Consider the following 25,661-nt stretch of genomic DNA (forward strand, 5'->3'; position numbering starts at 1 on the left):
TTCATTGCAAAGAGCTTTTTATAGCATAAAAAATTAACATTATCACAAAAAAACATTTTCACTTATTTTGGCCCTGGCACAAAATAATCCGCTAAAAGTGTCTAGCAAGCGCCAGGACCATCTCCTCCTGAGAAGTCAGCTATAGAATCGTGTTGCAACCAGTGCAGAGCTTGCTCAGTATTGGCAGCAGGTGGGTGTGACTGCATCTGCATGCACAGTGAGAGAAACACTTTTGGACAATGGGCTTGTGTCAAGAAGGGCAGCAAAGAAGCCACTTACTTCCAAAATAAACATCAAGAACAGACTGAAACTCTGCAGGATGTACAAGGATTGGGCAGCTAAAGACTGGTGTAGTTATTTTTTCAGATAAACCCTCCTTCTGACATTTGGAACATCTGGAAAATCGATTGTCCTGAGCAGGAAAAGGTAAATGCTACCATAAGTTCTGAGTTGTGCCAACAGTGAAGCATCCCGAGACAATCCACGTGTGTAGTTACTTCTCATCCAAGGGAGTGGGCCCACTCCCAATACTGCCCAAGAACACTGTCATAAATAAAGAATGGTATCAAAACGTCCTCCAACAGCAACTTCTCCCAACAATCCAGGTGCAATTTGGTGATGATCCGTTTATTTTACAGTATGATGGAGCACCATGTCACAAGGCCAAAGTGATAATGAGGTGGCTCAGAGGTCGTAACACTGAAAGTTTGGACCTGTGACCAGGAAACACCCCAGATTTTAATCTCATTGAGAACCTGTGGTCAATTCTCAAAATGTGGGTGGACAAGAAGAAGCCCACAAATTGTGATCAACTCCAAGCACTAAAAAGGCAAGAATGGATCACCATCAGCCAGGATTTGGCTCAGAGGATGATATCCAGAATGCCACAGCGAAATGCAGAAGTTATGAAGAACGGTCAACCCTGTAAAAATTGACTCTTTACATAAATTTGATGTATTTGCCAATAAAAGCCATTGAAACTTATGAAATTTTTATAATTGTTCTTCAGTATACCATAGAAATATGTAAAAAAAAAAAAAAAAAAAAAAAATACCTGAAAATGCCGAAGCAGCAAAGTTTGCAAAACACAACATTTGTGTCACTGCCAAAAATTCTGGCCACTACTGTACTTGTATTCTAAATTTGCATCACATTAATTACACTGCAGTTTGGGTTTCTTTGCCAAGTGGATGCTCATGATTTAGGACAGGGCAGACAGGAAAAAAGGACAGAGGAGGGAGGAAGCAACAAATAAAAGGGTCTACACTGAAGACAAGTGAGACTCATAGACAGAAGGAAATAGTGGATGCCTTGAAACTCGTTTTAGGTAAAAACAAATGAGAAAAATCAACAACATGTACACAACACATCTCAGTAGTGAATTCACACATATAATCTCACCAATACAAAGAACTCCATTTCTCTGGCAAATATTTTGTGTTTCAATATATTACATTTAAACATTACCTATGATGAGAAGTGTGAAATTTATTTTAAATGAAGATGTTTCAGATATAGCTAACTGATCAAAGTATTTTGCCTTTTAGTAACTGCAGGCAGAATGGCAAAGTTTTATTGTTTAAGCTTCATGGTGTTCATGTCGTTGTAGCTGGTGATTTTCCATTCACCTTTCCACCAAACCCCTCACTACTGCCACAGTGATAAAATCCTACAAGTTCAGCAACAACTGCTGCCAAAGAATTATTTAGTGTGACTGAAATGCACGAAAATTGCATGGATAGAGATAAAATACATTGCAACTACAATAATTTTACAAAACCTATTCTGAGTGTATACAGTATATCAAAAGAGAAGACACAATGAAGTCTTCATTCATCTCTTAATTTTCTACAAATGTTCTCCCTGTTTAGGCCTTTTAAAAGTAGCGATACTGCAATGCATCTATTTAGTGTATTGGAAAAGCATTTACATTGAGAAAATGAGGACATACTGTATAATGATACATGTAAAACATAAAAAATGAATCATTATTTATAAGCAAATTCCTCACTGACAAAAAAACAACTTTATGTAGTAAAATTGTTAAAAGTAAAAAATGAAAAACATACTGAGGCTTTCAATATTGCAATAAGGTATATATATATATTCACAGAATATTATTTTTACATTGATAAAGACAGTTTTTACATGTATGAAGACAGTTACGTTTTCAATCAAAATGTGTATTTCTTACATCATAGTCATTTAACCAGATTGAATGTGTAGGTAAAAACGGGTTTCATAATACAAGTTTATTCAAAAAAAAAAAAGGGAAAACACTGCTGTTTGAAAATTATTAATATTAGACCATTTTTTGTTGGGCTAATTACAACTACTACATTTATTCAATAAATATGGCACATCTAAATCTATCTTAGAATTTGGTCAAGCTGAATAAATTAAAAATAATGTTTGTGTGACTCCATTTAAATAATTCCTGTGCCTGAGATTTTAACTTATAATTTTACTGTTTTTTTTTTTAAACAAACTAGTCAAGAGGCACTTCATTTTTAAGACAAAGTGTGTAGAGCATGAAAACTGAAGTGTACACACATTTATAGTTATCAGCATTTAGCATTATGGGCTGCGTTTAATTGTCGAAGTTCCTGCTCCAGGCTAGGTGCCTCTTTCAAGTCTTCCTTCAGAGATTCTGCAATCTCAAGCTTTTTGAAATCTCCTTCCTTGACAAGTTTACGAATCAACATAGAACAGTAATCTTTTAATGAATATACTGAAAGATAAAAAAAAAGTCATTCTATATTAAAATCTACTCACAAAGAAAAAGTCACTGTACCACATTGCAAAAAAATACCCTTTTTCTTCTACTTACCTGGACTGGTGATGACAACCTGTCGGAAAACAGTTTCTCCATCTTCATCTACTGGTGGCTCAGGAAAGTACACATCCTCCAGATTTACAAGAAGTTTGGCATCATTTACTGCATTCCGAAAAACCCAAGGGTGAGCTAAAATACCAAAAATGTTGAAAGTATACAAAATTATAAAAATAATTTAGGACATAACACAGAAACAAAAAGAACATTGGCATAAAAGATTGTTTCTGACTGTTTAAGAATTACATTCCAAAACATCTAGTCACAAGACATATGTTTAAAAAATGACAATATACTTGTTTATAAGAAAGTTCAACCAAAAAAAATTTAAAAAACCAGTGAAGAAATCTTTTACATTTTTACACTGTGTATACTGGATATGTATATGGAGCAATACGTCAAGCTAGATGTTTATCTGTGTTTTGGACAAAATAATTTTTAAATACGCTGTGTGTGCAAAAGAAGAAAATACATGGTTCACTAAAAATATTACGGAGTGATAGGTATTTTTCCTTCTGTTTGTTTAAGAAGTCTATTGTTAAATCAGGGTTGTTTATAAAGGCTTGATAGATAGTTTTTTTTACCAAGCTTCTTTTATACTTGGTAGAAAACAGCAACATAGATTAATCAGCACAAATGGAGCCAAAATATATGGTACACACTATTAATTAGGGTTCGCTTCCCCAGTCCTCCCTGCGTGGAGTTTGCATGTTCTCACGTGTCTGCGTGGGTTTCCTCCGGGTGCTTCAGTTTCCTCCCACAGTCCAAAGACATGCAGGTTAAGTGCATTGGCGATCCTAAATTGTCCCTAGTGTGTGCTTGGTGTGTGGGTGTGTGCCCTGCGGTGGGCTGGCACCCTGCCCGGGATTTATTCCTGCCTTGCACCCTGTGCTGGCTGGGATTGGCTCTGGCAGACCCCCGTAACCCTGTGTTAGGATATAGCGGGTTGGAAAATGACTGACTATCGTTTATTAATTATAAACGATAATTTGCTTAAACAGAATGCGTGAAAAAATATTGTTACATGAAAAACCATGCTCCATTTTAAGCAATATAAAAATGTAAATTTGACAAACAAGAGGAGACCATTCAGTCTATCAAGCTTATTTGTTTAGCTAATAGCTAACTTGTCCCAATATCTCATCCAGATACTTCTTAAAAGATGTCAAGGTTTCTTCTTTAACTACATTTCCCAGTATTTTGTTACAGATTCCCACAACTCTTTATGCTAAAAAAATGTGCTTCCTGATTTCATAAATACACTTCTCTAAATTATAATATGGGTTATACTCACAAATTACAACAGTCTTTATTACCTCCACTGAGAATTGAGAAATTCTCTCATGAACCTGTCTTCCATTTTAATTTAACAGATTAAGTTATAACACCTGCCTAAATGCCACATATCTGAATGTTCCCTATCTGATTAGCTTAATGTCACCGAAATTCATAAACTATCATTAATACACAAAACTCATATTTGTATGTTTTTTAGCCCTGTGGTTTTTGCAAACATTGCAAATGGTAACATTCTGTTGGATGCCTACATATCTAAATCAGTATATTAACATACATTTTAAAATTATCAATCTCATCCAAACCCCTCTAAACCAGTGGTTTCCAACCTCAATTCTGAAGGACATTCTGTTTTCAATTGTTTTTACATTTACCGAATCATTTCGACGACCGTTTGATCTACCGTTTAGTCTTTATTATTTCTTTTAATTCAGTATTGTAATTCCGTAGAAAAAATGTTAAATGAATACAAAACTAACAAAACAGAGTTAAGAACTTAAAACTATGGGAAAAACACGGATATTTCTAACGTAAATAAATTCGACTTGAGGTAAAATGACCACTGACTGTTAAATTGGTTGAGGTAAAAACCTGCAGCCACCGTGATGCCTGTAGGACTGAGGCAGGAAACCACCGCTGATAATACTTCTGCAGTCAAAGACGGTGCTCCACCCACTGATAAATTTGATTGGTTTTATGACTGTCATAGCTAACCAATCGCGATACGCTTATTTGATTACCAAATAAGAAAGTTACCTGCACAATGTTAATACAAAAAAACGACTAAACATATTTGTAGTACGGTTTATTCAACAACAATATAAGTCCCTGGTTTAATTGTTCAGTTAAAAGTAACGCTCATTCGCTATTGTGTGCATAGTCATCGTAAAATTAAAAACACAATCTGGCTTCGTTATGCCACCTAAACATTTCTTCCATCGATACAGTGCAGCTTTACTCACTCACGTAGGTGTTCATCCGAAGGTGCTTTCCAGGGCTAATGTCGCCGTAACATACTGGATTGCCATTAAAATCCAGCCACCAGGCTCTAGCTACTTCTCCAGCTTGGTTGCAAAACTCAACATAAGTTGGAATGTCGGAGTGTAAAGATCTGGGAATGAGTACTTCCGCTCTTACAGCCGCCATATCGGCGACAAGCGTAGCTAAGCGCACCTCACAGCTTCCCTTCAACCCTAGTGTCCGCCCCGCCCACCGCGAGCTGCACAGTCGCCAGGCTGCCGCCTGATGGCACGCGCTCGCCGTCGACGCCACACAAGGAGCTCCGTGTGAAAGCAACGAGAGGTAAGCCGAGCCGCTTTGTTATAGATGCAAGAAAATGCAAGATACATTTATTGTCATTGTACAATACAATGAAGTATCGTTTGGAGCAAGCCTAAGATCTCTTAGATAAAATTATGTAAGAATAGATAAACTAAGTAAACATTAAACTATGGAAAGCACAGTTACTATTAACAGTTGCAAATAGAGTAAAAGTAAAGTAAGCATAAATAAATGAATAATAAATGAAGTCACAGTGAAGATTACAGTCAGAAGGTGCACATGGGTGATGTGTAAGTGTGTGACTGTGGGGTTGATACAGATGATCATTTCATCAGTGGGTCTTTAAGTTATAGATAGGGGCAGTGATCACTGTGGAGATGACAGTCAAGTCATACAAGTTCAGTATCAAGTTCAGGATGCAGTTGGTTTTAAGTAGTATTCAGAACACCCTGGATATTTTTTAATTCTTAAAAGCGTTTCTAAACAGTTTAAAGCACCCGCTTTGAAAACATAGCTTCATTTAAAGTTTTGGGAGCCCAATCCAGGTACTTAACATAGCTTGAAATATACAGTAAGTAATTTGCAGGTTATTTATTTATCCTTTTTTTTTTCTTTTTGTGAGACATATCAAAGTCACCTTTGCCTCTGGCGTTGTTTCAATACTTGCATTTAGTAGTAAGTGAAGGATTGAGAATTTTACACTTCAAAGTGTTTGGATGATATCCTTAGAATGGAAAAAAAAAATCTAGGATATGAGAATGACTTGACATAGCAGAGTTAAAGCACTAACAAGCCATGAAATGTAATTATTGGCAAGAATTGTTTTATAATTAAGCAACTGGGTTGGAACAAAAACCTGCGGCCGCTGTGGCCCTCCAGGAATGACTTTACCCACCCCTGGTCTAGGAAAAGCTTGTGTTGCTGCTGGAAGAGGTGGTGGTGAAGCCACCAGCAGGTACTTTCCCTGTAGTCTGTGTATAAATCTCATTGATTGATTAGCTATCTGTTTCACCTCTTCACCACCTAATAGCTAATGTGTGGTGAGCATACTCGCACAAGAATGGCTGCTGCCGCATCATCCAGTTGGATGCAGCACTGTCTATGTAAATCACTCTGAATAGGTTAAAAAAGCACTATTTAAGTTTTATTAACCTTAAAGTGATTTTTTTCCTTGCTGTTTTTATTTCTAAATGGGGAAAAAATCCTGCAAAAACTTGTACATGTACCTGCTAAAGGTTTATTGTAATTTTGAACTCTATGATTTGACATAATAAATCACTTACAATGGATTAATGTGAAATGCCAACTTTTAAAAATGATTTAATATACAGTGTAAGGGCTTCTCACAAAGACTTAGTATTGTGTAATATACTTACCGGTATGTTAGACATTACATAAAAGGGCATATAATTATGACACAAATTTTAACAGAATATTATTCTGTTAAACAACTGTTTAATAATTGTGTTTTTTCACATATCCACAAAATCAAATAATACTGTAGTTAGAATGCACCCTACAGTGCATACATTTTTACTTATCAATAAAATTTGCTTTATTTTCACCCTAAGTGTAAACAGTATAAACAATATAGATTCAGGTTTGGAGACAAGTTTTCTTTAATATTTTTTTCTTTTTCATCTATAAAATGCTTGTTAGTTAGGAAAAACAAAACAGTCAATAGTGAAATATAAGGTAAAGCAAACATAGGAAAATAAAGGAAATAAAGTTACAATGCTATGTCAATAATACAATATCAGCATTTAGAAATAAATAAGAATAATGTGAACCACATTGATAACTCTGAATTAAATTTTCTGTAGCACTGCAAAACTCACCAATAAATATAATTAGAAACAACCAGCAGTGTACTATTCACTAGTGACAAATACAACACAATTTAAAAAAGTCACACAAAATGATTTGCAACTAAAACATAATACTGAAACAGCTAGAGAAAAATACCATTCAGAATATTCAGATTTTTTGCTTTTTAAATACCAGTCAGTACTACAGGATACTATTAAGATGTGACAGTGGGTTCTTCCCCGACGACATTGTATTTACTCAATGCTACATCACATGTTACTGCAGAATGACAAGGCATGGAAGAAATTGCGAGAAGCATAATTGAAATGCAAAAACAACTGCTCAAATTTCTTAAAAGCAATATAAACAGCCCCAGCAGCCACTAACAGTATGTTGAAATAAAGAGTGTTTGGCAATTAAATGCTGATACTAAAGAAGCTTCTCTAATATTGACAAGGAGATCTTTTTACAGTTTTGAAACCATTTACACAACTAAAGGCTTTGCCTCCTTTAACAGTTTATGTGTTAAAAGAGAATTTTTAAATCATCTTACAACATAACCAGTGATCTAATTAATCCATTTAAGAACTGGAGTTATATGTGTTTACCTCTTAGTTGTAGTTGTGAGTCTTGTAACCAGATTTTTAATTAACTGAAGAGTAGTAAGTGAATGGCTTGAAGAGTGTGTTCATGAAGTGCTGAATTATAATAGTCAATCCTTCTTGAAGTGAATGAATTAACTACTTTTGGATATTAAGAAACTGTTCTAATTTCTCAGTATTGCTCAGTAGGGAAAATACCAGGTTTTAGAAAGTATGGGAATATCTCAACCAAAACTTAAGTCTATGTTAAAACTGTACTGCCTTAGCATAAAGGCAGAGGAGAGATAAAGTGTTTACTAATAAATGTCAATCTGAAAGTGCTAACAGTAAAGCTGGGTCACAGCATAGGCAAGCCTACCTGCTTTTTTAACCCTATTCTTCCCCATCACCGAAAATGTAGCAATTAAGGATCACAAAATAGTGTAGATCATTTATCAAAAAGTCAAGTAAATGGGTTGTAACCAGAAAATCAATAAGAGAATTTTTAAGTACCAAAGTTTTAAATACCAAATATCAACTACGACACATGAATAAAAACTCTCTAGGAAATTTTCAGTCTTGGATGAATCAGACTCTGTTGCACTGGTTTATAAAGCAAAGCATTAATTACATCATGTGGAGTAACATCTGGGAAAATGCTCCTAAACACTAACAAAATGGTCTATGCACTTCAGACTCCCAAAAATGTAAAAGAGAATGCAGAAAAAATATTATTCTCATAAAAATGTTTTTAACAGTTCAGATTATTGCCTGTTTAATTAAGGATTTTCAGTATTACTTTTTTATTTGCAAAATTACCACCCACTAAACTACATTATTTCTGGATTTTATGACAAGTAGTCATGCATCTATTTTTAATTCCTCTACTAAAGCAGTAATTCATTTGTAGCTGAAGTATGATTTGTTTAAATTATACAGCAGAATACCTATTTGTATGAGTGAAATTAATATTCTTTTGCCAAATAATTTTTCCTAATGGCAATATATAAAGAATAAAAGTCCCAGAACTGAACCCAGAGGGACACAGTATCTAACTTCAGATAGGAAAGAGTGGGTGTTTTTATCCAACCTCTATGCGTAGTGAAAACAGTTTCATTAGTATGAAATAAATAAACTAAGGTCATTCTGCCTTCCGGTCCTTTTGTGATGCTGAACTCTGCTAAATACATGTCCAACTCAATTAATGACTGTATTCTACTGCTGAACCCCAGCACCAGGATTCCCCTTAAATTATGGGGTGCTAACCAGAAGCTGAGGAAAGGCTGAGTTGCTGCAGATAGAGAGCGGGAAGGAAGTCCTGACCAGTATAAAATTTGGCATGATAATACTGGTAGGGCCACACAATATTCATACAAGGGATATTTCATATGGAACAGAGAAATGTAGTGAGCAGGAATGGATGGGAACCCCATTCTGTTACTTCTAAATTTTTAATTTAAGCCTTTCCTCACTTCATACCATTCCTTTACTTTCAAACACCCAATGATATGCCAAGAGCTGGTCACTTGCAGATTTAAGAGTAGTTTCTCCTTTTTCTTATTTGATAAATTCATGGAGGAAATGCAAGAAAAATATTAACCTTTAAGTGCCACATTAATTTATGATTGGCAGATTTTGATGGTGTAGAGTACTTCAGATTAGAACTAAATATATAGCAGGGGTTAACTGTTAACTATATAGATGTGCTCAGTGCATGTCTGCATAGCTGAAAAGCAAGAGTATGGAAGAAGCAGAACCAAGTTGTAGTATTACCACAAAGTTTTGAGATCTTATCACATAACCACTCTCTTCATCGTTGTTTGGATGCAGAAAATTCTGAAACCCATGAAAAAGATAACACTGCATCTGAGCAAGAGGATTGTCTGGAAGGTTGGACAAAGGAGTAGTTTAAATATTTAAAAAAAGTTTTAACTATCTAGTAGTTATTAATAGTAAATTGAAATAAAGAAGATGTAAGAAAATGAATTCACTTGACCCATCTACAGTGTAAGCCCAGGACTTAAGCTGTCAAATGAATGAAGTGAATGTACAGTCTCCTGTAGCAGCTCAGACAGAGCTAGTAAGCAAACATTACTAAGAAAGAAGATAAACATTCACAAGAATCAAAATTGCACACAAAATCTTCATCAATTACATATGTAAGAGAACATGAAGAGGTTACACTTTCAAAAAGGATTAAAAACCTTGTTTTGGTTCTGGGGCTTGTGTGTCTCAATGACCCTGAGAGCTATCTATGGTAGTGGGAGATTAATGTTCTGGGAGGGCCACCCATATCAGACAGGCCAAAGGGTAGAGACCAGACCAAACTCGATCCAATTGTTCTTCAGTTTTGGGGGTTCAGCTCAGGGCCAACAACCCTGACTGGTAAAAAAAAAAAAAAACAAAACATTATGGAAACAGCAAAAAAGAAACAATCTATAGCTGTGTGTAGTAGAGTTCCTAAGACTTCATGTGAGGCTTATGTGACTGGCAGTAGCGAAAGCCATGAGAAAGCTACTGACATGATAAAGGAAGGTCTGAACACATCAATAACCAAGACCAGGTTAGGATGTGAAATGTTCTTACAATGTATGATACTGGCAGACTCGGACAGGTAACAGCATAGATGAGTAGATACAGCCTACACTTACTTGGTGTTTGCAAAAGCAGATGGACAAGATCAGGCAAGTAAAAAATGTTCAGTGGAGAGTCTTATACTCAGGCAGAGAAGATAATGAACACCATGAAGGAGGAGCGATAATTTTGAAGAAAGGCTTGGAGAAGTATTTGATGGAATGGAAGCCAGTGTACAGCAGATTGATGAGAATTAGGTTGAAAGGAAAGCAAGTGAATATGACAATAATTCAGTGTTATGCAACAACAAATTATAATGATACTGAAGAAAAAGACCAGTTTTATGAACAACTACAATCAGAAGTTGAGGAAATCCCATGTTATGATCTGACAATTGTCATGGGTGACTTGAAAGCCAAGGTAGGAAGCAGCAACAAATATAACACCAGAGTTATAGGCACACATGGATGCAGTATGATAAATGAAAATGGTGAAAGACTTCTAAAATTTTATGCCATGAACAATCTTGTTATCGGAGGGATTTTCTTTCAACATTGCGAGATCCACAAGATGACATGGTATTCGCCAATGGATGGGATAAGAACCAGATCGACCATCTGTTAATTAACAGCATATGGATAAGATTTCTGCAAGATTTGAAAGTTAGGAGAGGAGAGATGTAGAAAGTGACCACAATCTAGTGGTAGCAGTGACAAAACTCAAGCTGAGAAGGGCAGGAACTACAATACAGCTACACAAACGCTTTGACGTAGAGAAGGTGAAAAAAAATGATATAAGATCCACTTTTACCACACAGGTGAAGGACAGATTCCGGGTTTTACAGGACCTCAATGGCAAAGTGTCAGGAACAGAAAGAATTGACACTATATGGAAGAATATCATAACAGTCTGTGAACACAGTAGCGAAGCAAATGTGGGTGCAGAAGGGGAAAGAATACAAAAGAATGGATATAACAAGAGAAATGGTCAGCCATAGAAGAAAGGCGTAAAATCAAGAAGAGGAGATTGGATGCAAAGTCAGTACGACTGAAGGATAAACTCCAAGCACTGAACCCAACAGAAAAGTTAAGAAACTTACAAGAAGTGACAAGAGATCCTACATAGATAGACTTGTAAAAGAAACTGAAGAAGCAGCTGAACAAGGAAATCAGGGAGGGGTTTACAAAATCACTAAACTGATAAGTGGAAAGTTTCGAATAAGGGCCAGTGGACCAGTAAAAGACAAGAACGGCAAGCTGTTATCAACAGAGAAAGAACAAGAGGCATGATGGCCCGAGCATTTTAAAGAAGTCATGAACAGAGTACCACCAGATGAAGTTCCAGATATTAGAGAGGAAGAAGAAGACCTAAAGATTAACACAGATCCACCAGAGAGGGATGAGATTGTAGCTACCATTAAACTACTTAAGAATAGTAAAGCTCTGGGAAATGACAACTTGAATGCTGAATTATTGAAAAGTCGAACCAGGCATGGCAGCCAAAATCCTGCAACCACTGTTCACTGAAATCTGCGAGAAGGAGCAGATACCAAAAATATGGACAATATGAATAACTGTTGAGATTCCCAAGAAAGGTGCACTGACTGACTTCAACAACTGGTATGGTATCACACTTTTGACAGGACCTAGTAAGATTCTTACTAAGATCATCGTCCAGCATATTAGAGATACTGCTGACAACTGCCTATATAAAGAACAAACTGGCTTCAGAACAGAGGCTGTAGTGGCCAGGGGCCTCATGTATAAATGGTGCGCATGCACAAAAATGTTGCGTACACCCATTTTCACGCATACTTTGAGATTTGTAAAAAAAATAAACTTGGCATAAAGCCATGCACATTTTCGTGGTAGCCCCTCACCTTGCATACACACTTTTCTGCTCGATTTTGCAAACTGGCGGTGCCCAGTGTCAAAGCAGTGCTACTGTTTCTGTGTGATCTCCCAGTTTTCAGATTCGCATCAAAGACACGGGCTTTATCAAATATATCAAAATTAATTGCATATCTTTTAGAAATTCAAGGCACTTGATTGTAATCATTCTGTAACAATAATGGTCCATGGAATGGCTAAACTATTCCAAATACCATAGCTGCTTTAGTGTTGTTACTCTCAATGCTCCACTCAGAGTATTTTAACCCATTGCATCTGTGTGTGGAATCACATCTGTACAGCAGCTGATCGGAAAGCCATGGAGGACATTTATAGCACACGCTGCCTCAGGAATGCCACCAGCATCTGCATGGATTCCACTTAGCCATGCCACAGTCTATTTGAACTTCTCCCATTCAGCAAACGCTTCAGAGCTTTTCCTGTACGGACCTTGAGGCTCAGATACAGTTTCATCTCAAGAGCTATAAATGCACTCAATCAGTCCATCAAGTGTTCCCGGCAAAACAGTTTGTATTTATGATTACAATTACCTCACTGTAAACTTGGACTACAACTGTAATACTGCACAACCTTAGCCACTTTATGATCCATTTGTGTTATCTCCACTATATTTACATGCATATTGTATTTATGCTTTCATATTGTATATTTTTCATTGTTTTCTGTCATATTATTATTACTGTTATTTAATCATTTTATAGGAAAATATTTTTATGGAGGATTTGCATATTGAATCTCATTGTACAATACGATGAAAATAAAGGAATTCAATTCAATTCAATAGAAGAGTGCATGTATTTACAGCTGATGATGACTAGCTTCTAAGTTGATTTAGGTTTCCAAGACTATCCTGTGTGGCTATTAGAACATTAGGGTGTATACTTGATATCATTTTTATGATGAAATCCATTAAAGTATGTATATTACATTTTACAGATCAATTGTTAACTTCATTTAAATAATGAATATTGTTAATAATTAAATAATTAATTTCTGAACTTAAACTTTTGAGTGTCATTCCATCAGTTTTCTTTTGTTACTCATAACACTGCCTAAGCCACCAAAAAAGTATGTTTTTCCTTGCCTCCACCTCACTTAGTAGGAACTCAACTTCACATTCGGTGAAATTCTTCTGTATTCCATGTGCTTTTGCAATTGTCATTTAACAGAACATCAAACTGAATGGGCTATTTATATTGATTTGCATATTCAAATATGTGAAATTCTTGGTGTTCGGGTGTGACTGTATGCTTGTGCATGTAATAATAATAATAATAATAATAAATTTTACTTATGTAGCACCATCCATACACTCAAGGATACTTTACAATTCAATAAACACATTAACAAGACAGTAGAAATTACATACAAGAAGATGAATAATACTCATTGAAAAGATTTTAACAGGAATTTGAAATTAATGATAGATTTTTCCTCCCGATGGCTGAGAGGAAGAGCATTCCATATTTTAGGGGCTATCATACTGAAAGCTCTGCCACCCATAGCTACTAACCTGTATTTACGTACAGTGAGTAAGTTAGCATCCGATGATCTTAATGCACTGGCAGGAGTATAAGGAAGCAGCAGCTCAGACAGATAATGAGGGGCTAAACCATGAAGGGCTTTAAAGGTGAGAAGAATAATTTTATATTTGATTTTTGAAGAAACTGGTAACCAATGCAAATCACAGAGGACAGGAGTAATGTGAGCAGATTTTTTAGTGTGTGTAAGTAAATGAGCAGCAGAATTCTGAACATACTGTAATCCATTGATATACAGTATTTAGTTGGAAGGCCATAAAACAATGCATTGCAATAGTCCAGACAGGTAGTTATGAAAGCATGAATGAGTGTTTCAGTATCTTTCACACTGAGGAAAGAATGCAGGTGACCAATATTACAGAAATGAAAAAAGCTGTCTGTACTATTGAGCTAATGTGTGGTTGAAAAGTAAAAAGCTGATCAAAGATGACACCCAAATTATGGACTGATGCTGAGGGTTCAACCAGGATCCCATCAACGTCAATTTTCAGCCCACCAAGGGTACAGATTAAATTAAATTTCATGTTCATTGGGATTTACAAAGGGGAAGTGCGTGGAACTTGGGGTACACAGTTTTATACATCTGGATTTTTTTGTGTGTATGGGCATTTCCACTTTTGTCCGTATGCCATGTTTTAGTGTGAATTCTACACACGCTGTTATACATGAGGCCCCAGATCTTTACCTTGCACAGCATCATAGAGCAATGTACAGAGGGGCAAAGGCAGTTATACTTAAAATTTGTGGACTTTGAAAAAACCTTTGACAACATCCATAGGGAAAGCCTATGGCAGATTTTGAGACTCTGTGAAAATCCCATCAAGATCGTACATATCATCAGGATTTGTCATGCAGGACAGGAATAAGACAGGGCTGTGTGATGTGTGCCATGTTTTTCAACATGGCCATAGACTGGGTGATGAGAAAGGTAACAGAAGATGCACAAAGAGGTATCAGATGGACTCTCTTCACTGCCTTAGAAGACATTAACTTTGTAAATGATCTTGCCTTTGTGTCCCACACACACCAACGCATGCAGGAAAAAACTGAACACCCATGCCTCTTTGGTGGTCAGGTGGGGGGACTGAGAGTGAGCCAAATGAAAACAGAGATCATGACACTGAAAGTGGATTCCCATGCACCAATTGAAGTATATGGTGCTGACCTATCCAGGATAGAGAAGTTCACCTGGATAGTGAGTCAGGTGAATACTGTACATTCCAAATGTGTGGAAGTCATCCAAGTATAGCATCCACACCACTTTAAAACTGTATAAGAGCTGTGTCCTGTCTACACTTCTTTATGGGTCAGAATGCTGATGCATGCCAACAAATGAGCTAACCAAGCTGTCAACATTTCACACCATAAGCTTGAGGAAGATATTGGGCTTTTTTGGCCCAGAAAGATTTCCAACCATGACCTCCTCCTCTAATGACACACAAGAGGAAATGGGCACTATTATATTGAAGAGGCATTGGGAGTGGTTGGGCTATGTGATGAGGAGAGATACTAATACCATCATTAAACAGTACTCTACTGGACACCAAGAACAACCTTGCAACGAACAGTGGAGAATGAGATGAAAGCTATAAACTATACTTGGGGCACACTGGAGAGGATGGCCAAAGACAGACAGCTGTGGATGAACTTTGTTGCTGCTCTACACCAGGGGGTGTAAAGGGCAGTAAATAAGTACAGTTTCAACAACCTGGGGTTGAGGGTGAGAGGTTGTTATGTCCATAAATTGCAGAGTACCGTAACATCTTTTTTGTCAAATTCAAACACTAATGTGGACATATAAAATGAACCCTTCTCATAAAAAATATAAACCTTACGCTACCAGTACTGGCAATGACAGTGTCAGGCAAATAGTGCCATCACAGATCACACAAAAAGCAAAATCTATCACCATACTCTGACATGTCAAACCACCCACACAACCACCAAAGCAGTGTTAAAAGTTTAACATAAGTGTAAGAACACCAGACGTACAGGTAAATGATGCACCGCCAATGCATACTGCTGAATTCACCAATCAATCCATACAGCATATAACAATAAATTAGTGGAAGGTGGTGTAGTAGTCCTTCATGTGTTCAAATCTCTCTAATATTAACATTAAGTTAACTAACTAACCATATCTTTCCATGTTTTGCTAATGATTAGTAAGATGTCCAAGTTAATGCATCATATGTGTCATAAAGAATCGGTCTAAAACTGAGATGATTATAACAGCCTTATTCTTCAGATCTCACCATGAAAATAAAAGTTCAGATTGAACATGGATACACACACAAGCGTATACTTAGTACCTGCAGGGTCAGTAGGGCCAGTCATACCAAGTGGAAAAAGGCTAGTACCACAACACAAATACACAAATTTTACATACTACAAAAGTATTATTTTACTGGATAGAAATTGTACCAAACATATGATAGAACATTGGAAAAATGTAATTATGAAGATCAAATTGAGTTTGCTATGAACATTTTAATCAATTATTGACGGAAATCTATAACTTGTTTTTCACAACAGTGCCATTTGATGAGCAGACATTTTACAATTTTTTTAGGTGTATATAATTCCAACCTTTTGACTGATATTTGTGCATCAATTTATCTATCAAGGATAATAAACATAAGTAATGGTCAATCTGCTTGCTGACCACTGATGCCTGAGATTCTGAGATATGCTTGTTAGAGTGTCATTTGATTCTGATTGATTCTGCCTTATCAAATGCAGAGATACAAATAGTGCATACCAAGAGGCCCACTCAGTTCCATAGAAAAACACATCTTTTAGCTTCTAAGGAATTTCAGTTTGGCTGAGGTGTTGGTGTGCGGTCAAAGTGTTTGATGTTAGTGTGCGATCAAAGATTGCAGCTCAGGTCTGAAGCTGCAGTGAAACTCTCACATGTCATGCCAGAAAAAAATAGAGCAATGCCATTTTGTCCTACATCAGAGTATTAATAAATGTTGACGTACTATGATTATTTGGTAATGGTTCTTAAATGAATGAATTTTTCAGCAAGTACAGGCAGGTCAAATGTAATCAAATAATAATCTGAAATGGTATTTTGAACAGTCCTGCGGTGGGTTGGCACCCTGCCCGGGATTGGTTCCTGCCTTGTGCCCTGTGTTGGCTGGGATTGGCTCCAGCAGACCCCCGTGACCCTGTGTTCGGATTCAGCGGGTTGGAAAATGGATGGATGGTATTTTGAACGTTAGCATCATGGGTGATAATTAGATTTAATATATGATTATTAAAGTTGTATAGGCCTTTGACTCATTTTTAAACCCATGTAGCACAATTTACCCTGAGTTAACAAGGGTGAAGAAGATTATTTTATTATAAATAATAGGTCATTTTGATTGAAGATTGCTAAAGAACAAAGAAAGTGGTTAAAAAAACCTAAAATAATAATATTGTATAACTAAAATTGATAATGTTTTAAAGTCTTAGGCCAAGGCATAAATCAATGCAATATCACCTAAAATTGTTATCAACGCAGCTTTAAGAGGGAACCTTTATTATTAGCAAGCTTGGTCCTATCTGCTGTGTTTGTACAATCAATACAAAATTGCAAACTCTATTTCAAATTGCATTCAATTAGTTGAAACTGGACATGCAGCATCCTTCCCCTGTACAACAGAAAGCATACAATTAATCAGTTCCTCATATAAAAACAGGAAAAGATAAAGCCACGGCTAGGTATGTTTATTGTAGAACAGCAATAATGAATTCTTACCAAATTCTGAAAACATTTTCAACTTTTCCACAGAAAAAAACAGGTTCTGAAGGCTAGACATTCTAAACTAGGAATTTCCACTTTTAAGCCCTTTAATTTAAACAACAAATAGCATTCAGAGCTTACTGTGTATCACTGCAGTGGTGTATTTTTATAGAGTAAGATTTCAAACAATAATAATGAGAATTGCATGCTGGAGCTTACAATGTAGAATGCAACCTGGACATTTATATATTAACATACTGTCTGTATTTGAGTTGTAAAATTCAAATTCACAAGCCATTTCAGAATGGGGAGAATACCTTTATTTGACACATGCGTGGAGACACCCTGTGGCAAGAAGGAGATGACTGAATTACAGCTGTTGATTGCACTTCTTAAATATCTAAGAGTAGTGGGCATTTTTCAAGTCCTTGTAAGTTACAGTTAATTGACCCTTAGAGTCAGAATTCTGCTGTACTACATTATACTGGTTTACTTACCAATACTAAACCATGTGCAAAAGTAACAGTGGGACTGGGTCACAGATCAATAGGCTTTAATTAAAATGCATTCTAAGGGCAAAAGCTAACAGTTAAAATGAATATAAGTCATTCTGTTTAATCAAAATATAATCAAATAGTGAATATCTTGTTTAACAGAAAAAAAATCTCTGACTTAGTAAACCAGAGACAGAGCTTTATTTCATTTTTGTAATTCCCATTGTCAAGTCTTCACACAGTTAATGCGGTATAACACTGTTGGTAGCTTCACCTTCCTTACCAATATGTTTTGTTATCCAAAGACGCAACTGAAAACTTGCACTATACTGTTAGAATATACTACTTGTTTTTTGGTAAAGTAAATGAAGTGTGTTGTGTATATACGTGTTGTGTTCATATTTTAGTACAGTTTAAGCCTGGCTTTGTAGCCACCTTTTTTGCATTTTCTTTTTTGTTGAATTAAACATTTTAATTCAGCGAGACATCGGTAGGGGTTCCATGAGAAATAGTAATGAATAGCAGTGACAAATAAATAAAGTTGAACAATGGAAGAACATAATAAACCTTCTTTAAAAGGAATAAATTTGAGTTCACGTTAGTTGTATTAACAGCCACTAGGATGCGGTGGCAATGTTGTCCGTGCTTCACTTATCATACAGCAACTAGCGCTAGTGTCGGTTATGAGTTAACTGGTGCTGGTTAGTGCAAGCTGGTGCATGCAAGGAATGTCCTATGTGTTTTCTAGCGTATAGGTATGTATTCACTCATTAATATGAAAAGGTTGTATGTTCCAATGTAGTTCTTTTCTTTGCTTTTATTTAGGCCGTGTTTTTAAATTACTCGAACAACAGTTTGAACATTCGAACTTAAAATTGGTGTTTTTAAATACAGTTCGAGCTAAAAAGCATGTGTTTTAAAAGTGCTCGAGCAGACGTTCCAACATGATTTTCATGCACCAAATTGCGAGGTGGTGCTGCTAGAGCACATGTGAAACTTAACTTTTATAAATTGTTTACTCTCTGAACATAACCCCAAAAGTGTATTATCTGAACATGGTTTTTCGCAGTTTTTTTGATATTGCTCTAGCTATTCTATAGTAAAATGTAGTCATTTTTATGTTGATGTATGAAGATGATTAAACTATTAACTAATTATCGCAAAGTTATTAACTTGTTACTTTGTAGTTATGTTGACCAAGTTAGACGCAGTCGGACACACATCACTCCATGCACATGCCATTTTTAAATTTCATTGTTCAAACAAGTGTTCGAGTATACTGTATTGAATTTCTGTTCGAGTACATTTCATTCGAACAGCTAGTGTACTTTAAAAACACGGCCTGCTTCAGTTTTATTAGTTTATGTTTTATTTATCATCTTTTTTCATTTTTTATTTTATAGAAATTTCAAACCGTGAAAATGTGGCAATTTATGAAGAGGAACAAATCTCTTCCAAAAAACAATTCTGAAGAAGCTAGTGATGAAGAATTAGAATCACATACCACATTTCAAAACACTAACACAAAAACAAACACAAAAAAGGTTTGTCTTTACAATGAAAGTTACTTATCAATGGGATTGACATGGGTTGGTAATGCAAACTGTCCTCTTCCATAGTGTCCCATCTGTGGCAAACAACTTTCAAATACAGCAATGGCTCCAGTAAAACAGAAAAGACCATTTCGCGAAAAATTACAATATTAATGAAAAATAAAAGTGCTGATTATTTTAAAACGCTATTGAAGTCTTAAAAGAAACAGAATTGGTGTTAGACTTTTTTGCTTCTAAGAATTCCCTTGTTAACAAATTTGTTTTTTTAATGTTCTTTAATTGTTGATTTATACTCTAAGCTTGATGTCAGATCGATTTGATTTTTTGGTAACTACTTTGGCTTGAATTATTAACAATTTTTCATCTCCTGATCCTTTCTTATAAAATTCTCTCAACTCATTCTGAGTCATCACACCCCAAAGTCATAGTTTCTAAGAGACATTATTGTCTCCCCAATTCACCATGCACTTTTTTAAAAATTATTTTGGGCTTTATTGTATGATTATGATAATATTTTACAGTCATGTTTTTGATGTTGCTAAGACACCTTTTTTGTTTTGTGTTTTGAATAGCAGTCACTGCCATTTTATGTGTGTGTGCATGACCATGAACATGTTGCTTACAGTTGCTATGTATGACTGTTCCTAGTCTTGGACATCATGTGAAATATTATGTCATGTATATATTTTTGCTGTCATCACACTATTTTCTGTGTCCAAGTTTTCAGATACATTCTTAAATTGCTGTTGATAGTTAGTTTCCAAGTCTTCTCTGGTATAAGGACTTCTCATATGTTTTTTTGACTTTGTTTTTAGTTTAAATATTGTACAAAGAACTTTTGGTTTTCTTTTGAACTTTCTAGTTTTAACCCTTTCTGGCTATGATTTACAGTTTTTTTTTTTTCCACTTCATCTCCCAGTCAGGGCGACACGGTGGCGCAGTGGGTAGCACTTCCTGGGTCCTCCCTACGTGGAGCTTGCATGTTCTCCCTGTGTCTGCATGGGTTTCCTCCGGGTGTTCCGGTTTCCTCCCACAGTTCAAAGACATGCAGGTTAGGTGCATTGGTGATTCTAAATTATCCCTAGTGTGTGCTTGGTGTGTGTGTGTTTGTGTGAGCCCTGCCCGGGTTTTGTTTCCTGTAACCATCACCCAGTATTTAGTAGACAGTGGGTTGGATAATGGAGTTGATCTCTTAGTCAATCGCACTATTGAGTTCCATGTTGCAATGGATGAATGTTACAGTTTTAGAGGAATTTGCATTTACATGTCCATATGGATGTTTCCTGGGAACTCCAGTTTTCTCTCAAGGTCCACAGATAAGCCTAACACATATTGATGCCAACTAAAAACACAGAGCTAGAAAAGGGTGGTATTTAATATAAGAAAAATACTAATTATTTCATACTAGCCATTCCCTGCAGCTCCGCCCCCGTATTAGTGAAACAGGACAAACTTTAAAAATCAATCAACAAAAAGGTATCGCTAACTAAGCGGAGGCAAGTTACGCTCCAAAACACAGAGGTAGACCAACTCCTCACTCCTGATGCCACGCTTCCCCTCTGCCTGCAGCCTCTGTCTCGGATTGGCACGAATATATTGCTCCTTCAAGCGAACTATGATTTTTAGTGCAGTGAGCTAAGTTGCAAAATCAACTGGAATGTTCAAGCAAATTCTAGAAAAAACCCGATCTAAATCCGTTAAGTAGTTCTCTCGTTCGCCATTAAAGCGGATGTAAGATATGCCCCAAGGCAGGTGCATGGGTTAGGAGGGCCTCTAACCTTGGGCCGCTGCATCTCTTGGATTCGCACAAATAAATCGGTACCTCAAGCAAACTATGATACTTAGCGCGATGAGAGAGATCGCTAAATCAACTGGAATGTTCACGCAATTTATAGAAAAAAACCCGATCTAAATCCTTAAGTAGTTCTCTCATGAAAAGTGGACAGATACAGACAGATGCTGGATTTTATATATATAGAGATGTGATCAAATACATATTTTAAAGAAATGTATCAAGCTTTCTTAGGGACAGCTAATCTATCTAACCCTTTTTTGTTTGAATTCATGTATGCAAATGAGGTAGCTTAATCTAGCTATTTTGTTTTCCTTTGCTGTATACTGAATAAATGGAAAAATTTAATCACAATCTTGTTTTAAGCTGTCATTGTGCTGGTTGTTTGGAGCAGGCGAAGCAGATTAGGGCTTCTCAAATAAAACAGTTGTGGACAATCTGTTTTAATAAGCAGTCAATGTTTTTTCTGTCTTTTACAATACATTATCCATATACTATAAAAAAGAGAACACAGAGCGCTGTTAACAAGTCATTCAATATCTAGCCTCCTTTCAGGCATGTTGAAGTACTAGGGATTTACAATATCTACTTTTGTGGTCTGTGCAAAACATATTACTTTTTGGAGAAAAGTTGTACTCCTGGTTCCTTGTAAATAGTATCATCTTTGGATGGCTAGATTCATTGTACAGACAAAGTCTGTAAGCTGAGCTATTGCTTAGGAGCAGGTGCTCTGCAATTTATTCACCCTGTAAGATTTGTGTAGATCAGGCCTTTTTGAGTTACCTTGTTGAAGGCCTTGGACACGTTCAAAAAGATAGCGCTAATTGGTCTCTTTTATTGAAACCTGCAATGATGTATTCAATAACTCCTAAGAGTTTTTGGGCACTGGAGCATCCAATTCTGAATTCATATTATACTGTACATCACTGATGATGCCTTTCTACAAAATATGATTGAGTTTAAGCTAATAAATGCAGGTACTGCTAGAAGGCCACCGTTTGAATAAAGGCAGGGTGCATTAATGTAGTAATCAGAACACACACACTCTTGTCTTTTTCTGTTACCCAAGATGGTCTTGATGCACAGGCTGCTATCTTCTCTAAATGCTGTCATATTATGCAGGGTGTGTGTGTGTGTGGGGGTGGGGGTGGGGGGGTGGGGGTAGGCTGAAGCCTTGAAAAACACTAATGAACAGGCCATGTCTTTTACAGTTCAAAATATACAGAAATGTTCAAAAATACATCAAAAATACCTCACACTAAAAACTCCTGGCTTTTAAAAAACAGGGAAACAATGAATCTTTATTAAAAGGAAAACGTATTAGCAAAAATAGCAAAATACTCAAATGATCAAAAAGAAAGCAAAAAAGATTTGCCTAAAGTGCAATCCATAGCAACCCAATATGGATCAAGAAATCAAAAACCAATCACTGAGCCAAAGTTTAAATCAGGCAAAGCAAAAGATAAGCAATTAGATAGTGTGGCAGGAAGCTGGCGGTCAGACCCAGCTGGAACTCCTGGAAGGACCGGGAGGCAGATTATATGTTCCCCGGGCCAGGAGGGGGCAAACAGCCTTGATAGTGTGTGGACCATGGGAACGGAGTGTGGAGGCTCAAACCCATTGGGGCCCATGGCCACCGCCAGGGGGTGCCCCGAGCCTCATAGAGCACAGGATATCTGCACTTCCGCCACACCTGGGAAGGTTGATGGAGGACCTTCCAGGGACGCCCGGAGTGCTTCCGGGTGCTCATTCAGCACTTCTGCCACACCAGGGAGTGCTGCTGGAAGGACATCAGCGAGCACCTGGAGCACATCCGGGGGATTATAAAAGGGGCCACCTTCCTACAGTTGGGGAGCCAGAGTCAAGTGCTGGAGGAGGATGAAGCTCCAGCGAGAGGAAGAAAAGCGGCCCACGGAAGTTTAAGGGCCCGTGTCAGGGTGACTGGTACGGGAGCACTTTGTGCTATGCAGGACTGTGTTGGGGAAATCGTGTAAATAAAGCGTGTGTTTTATAATACTGCTGGTGTCTGTCTGATGGTATTCGGGCTACCTCTCACAATATATAGTAAATGGACAGAACAGAACTTCATCACCCCTTTTGTTAAAAATCTCTGGAAACAAACAACCTTGGTATGGCCCAATAATACTCTCTCACAGAATTATATAGCACAATAATTGAAAACAAACAGTAGATAATGAATAATAAAAGTGGAAAAGCAAGTATTGTAACAGTGTAGAAATATATATGTGTTTGTAAAAAAATAATAATTAGGTTATTCAAAGCTTATATAAATACGCAGATCACAATGACACATTATTGATTATTATTGAATTATTATTGATTATTGAATTATTGATTCTCACTGCTGTTTACAGTCAGTAACATTTCTGACTGATTTTTATTTTGAGTTCATTCTCAGTGGTTTGCATGCATCGTGCTTTGTCTACTGTACATTCATAATATATCTTCAATGATTTTAATAATATATCTAATAAAGTATGATTTACTGGCTATACAGGATGTTGGTGAAAGACATACTGTATGTACAAGTATGTAGTGAAAATCTGACATTGTCAATAGAAAATTGGAAATGTCAATAAATATATGAATCATTCCACCACCAATGAACAAAGCAATATTTTTAGTTTGCAGTTAGGAGTGAGACTCCTCTTGCTGTGTATGGAGTAGACGGGAATGAGCTTGCTTTTTGAGGGAATGGAACAAAGCTCTTAAAAGTCAAGTTTATGCTGAACTCTAATGGGAGACACTGCAATCAGCTTTGATTTTTCTGACATGGAGAGCACATGATCTGGTAATGTTTTTAGAAAACCAGTATATGTATTTGCTTACTGGTTTGCTGTTTGTTTTTTTATCCTGATAAACTGATATTGTATTGAGTTTTACAATACTATAATGTCTGGATCTGATAAACAGCAGCACAGGCAACAGCTACAGAGTGCTAGACAGGAGCGGAGCCATGGAGTGTAAGCAGTATAAAATGAGTCATGTGGAAGGATGAGGCGGTTTGGATTGAATTAAGAAACTGTTTAAGAATCGAAGCATTACGCACATCTAAATCTTTTCCTCGGAGAGTTGTAGTCAGGGCGATTGATGGAACAGTCCTTACAGATGACACTGCAGTTGTGACCCGCTGGGCAGGCTACTTTGAGCAGTTGTTCAAAGCTGATCCTCCGGCTAGGACGTTGGATATCTCTGGGTTCACGGTTCTTGAGGCTGATCCTCCAATTAGCTGTGAACCACCCAGTCTCACTGAGATTGCACAGGTGGTGAACCAGCTGAGGGGGTCAAAGGCTGCAGGGATCTGTGGTATCCGGGGTGAACTTCTCCAGGCTGGTGGTAAGGCTGTCCTCCTGGCATTGCAAGCAATCTTTGCTTCCATTTGGGAGACTGGCATCATCCCAACTGACTGGAAAACGGGACTTGTCGTCCCTATCTGGAAAGGGAAGGGTGATCGCCTGGATTGCAGCAACTACAGGGGGATAACACTGCTCTCTGTGCTGGGTAAGGTCCTTGCTAGGGTCATCCTCAATATGATCCGTGATCACTTGCTCATCTACCAGCATCCGGAACAGTCTGGTTTTATGCCTAAGAAGTCTACCATCAACCACATCCTGGCACTGAGGGTTCTCATGGAGCGCAAATGCGAATATCGGCAGTTTCTTTGCAGCCTTTGTCGATTTTCGCAAAGTGTTCGACTCAGTTGATTGAGCTGCCCTGTGGGACATCCTGAGGGTTCACAGAATCCCCTCGAGGTTGCTGGATATCATGGCCGGCCTGTACACTGGTGCAGTAAGGAGACTGTGGAAGAGTGTGGGTTCGCTTCCCGGTTCCCCCCTGTGTGGATAGAGCTTTGAGTACTGAGAAAAGCGCCATATAAATGTAATGAATAATTATTATTTTTATTATTATTACTGTGAGTGCTGTACAGAGTGGAGGCAGAACCTCTGTGTTTTTCCCAGTTGATTCTGGGGTTCGTCAGGGGCGTGTTCTTGCTCCTACTCTGTTCAATGCTTATATGGACTGGGTGTTGGGCAAGGTTGTGTGGTCCAGCGGCTGTGGGGCATCTGTTGGTGAAGAAAGATTCACGGATCTTGCCTTTGCTGACGATGCTGTGATCTTTTCAGAGTCAATGGAGGCTCTGATCGGGGCACTCGAGAGACTGAGTGAGGAGTCTTAAGTGTCTCGGCTTGCGAGTGTCCTGGATAAGAACCAAGATCCAGGCCTTTAATGACCTTTTGGGCAC

The 25,661-nt window shown here is 37.2% G+C and overlaps 1 protein-coding gene across 1 annotated transcript; it reads right to left on the reverse strand.

Annotated features, from left to right (window-relative positions):
• Positions 1-1,374: 1,374 nt before the first annotated feature.
• Positions 1,375-5,330, reverse strand: vhll (von Hippel-Lindau tumor suppressor like). Its single transcript, XM_028806967.2, has 3 exons — positions 5,092-5,330; positions 2,831-2,965; positions 1,375-2,731 (listed from the first exon to the last, which is right to left on the reverse strand). Exons 1-3 carry the CDS (start codon positions 5,273-5,275, stop codon positions 2,565-2,567), a joined length of 486 nt encoding a protein of 161 aa, XP_028662800.1. The 5' UTR covers positions 5,276-5,330; the 3' UTR covers positions 1,375-2,564.
• Positions 5,331-25,661: the final 20,331 nt, after the last annotated feature.

Source organism: Erpetoichthys calabaricus, chromosome 1 (assembly GCF_900747795.2).
Source record: "Erpetoichthys calabaricus chromosome 1, fErpCal1.3, whole genome shotgun sequence".
NCBI classification, from domain to species: Eukaryota; Metazoa; Chordata; class Cladistia; order Polypteriformes; family Polypteridae; genus Erpetoichthys; species Erpetoichthys calabaricus.

Coding starts and splice junctions, on each gene's coding strand:
- vhll (XM_028806967.2), bottom strand. CDS start 5,275: ATGGCGGCTGTAAGAGCGGAAGTACTCATTCCCAGATCTTTACACTCC. Junction 2,966..5,091: donor TCGGATGAACACCTACGTGA/GTGAGTAAAGCT, acceptor TTGGTATTTTAG/CTCACCCTTGGGTTTTTCGG. Junction 2,732..2,830: donor GGTTGTCATCACCAGTCCAG/GTAAGTAGAAGA, acceptor TTTATCTTTCAG/TATATTCATTAAAAGATTAC.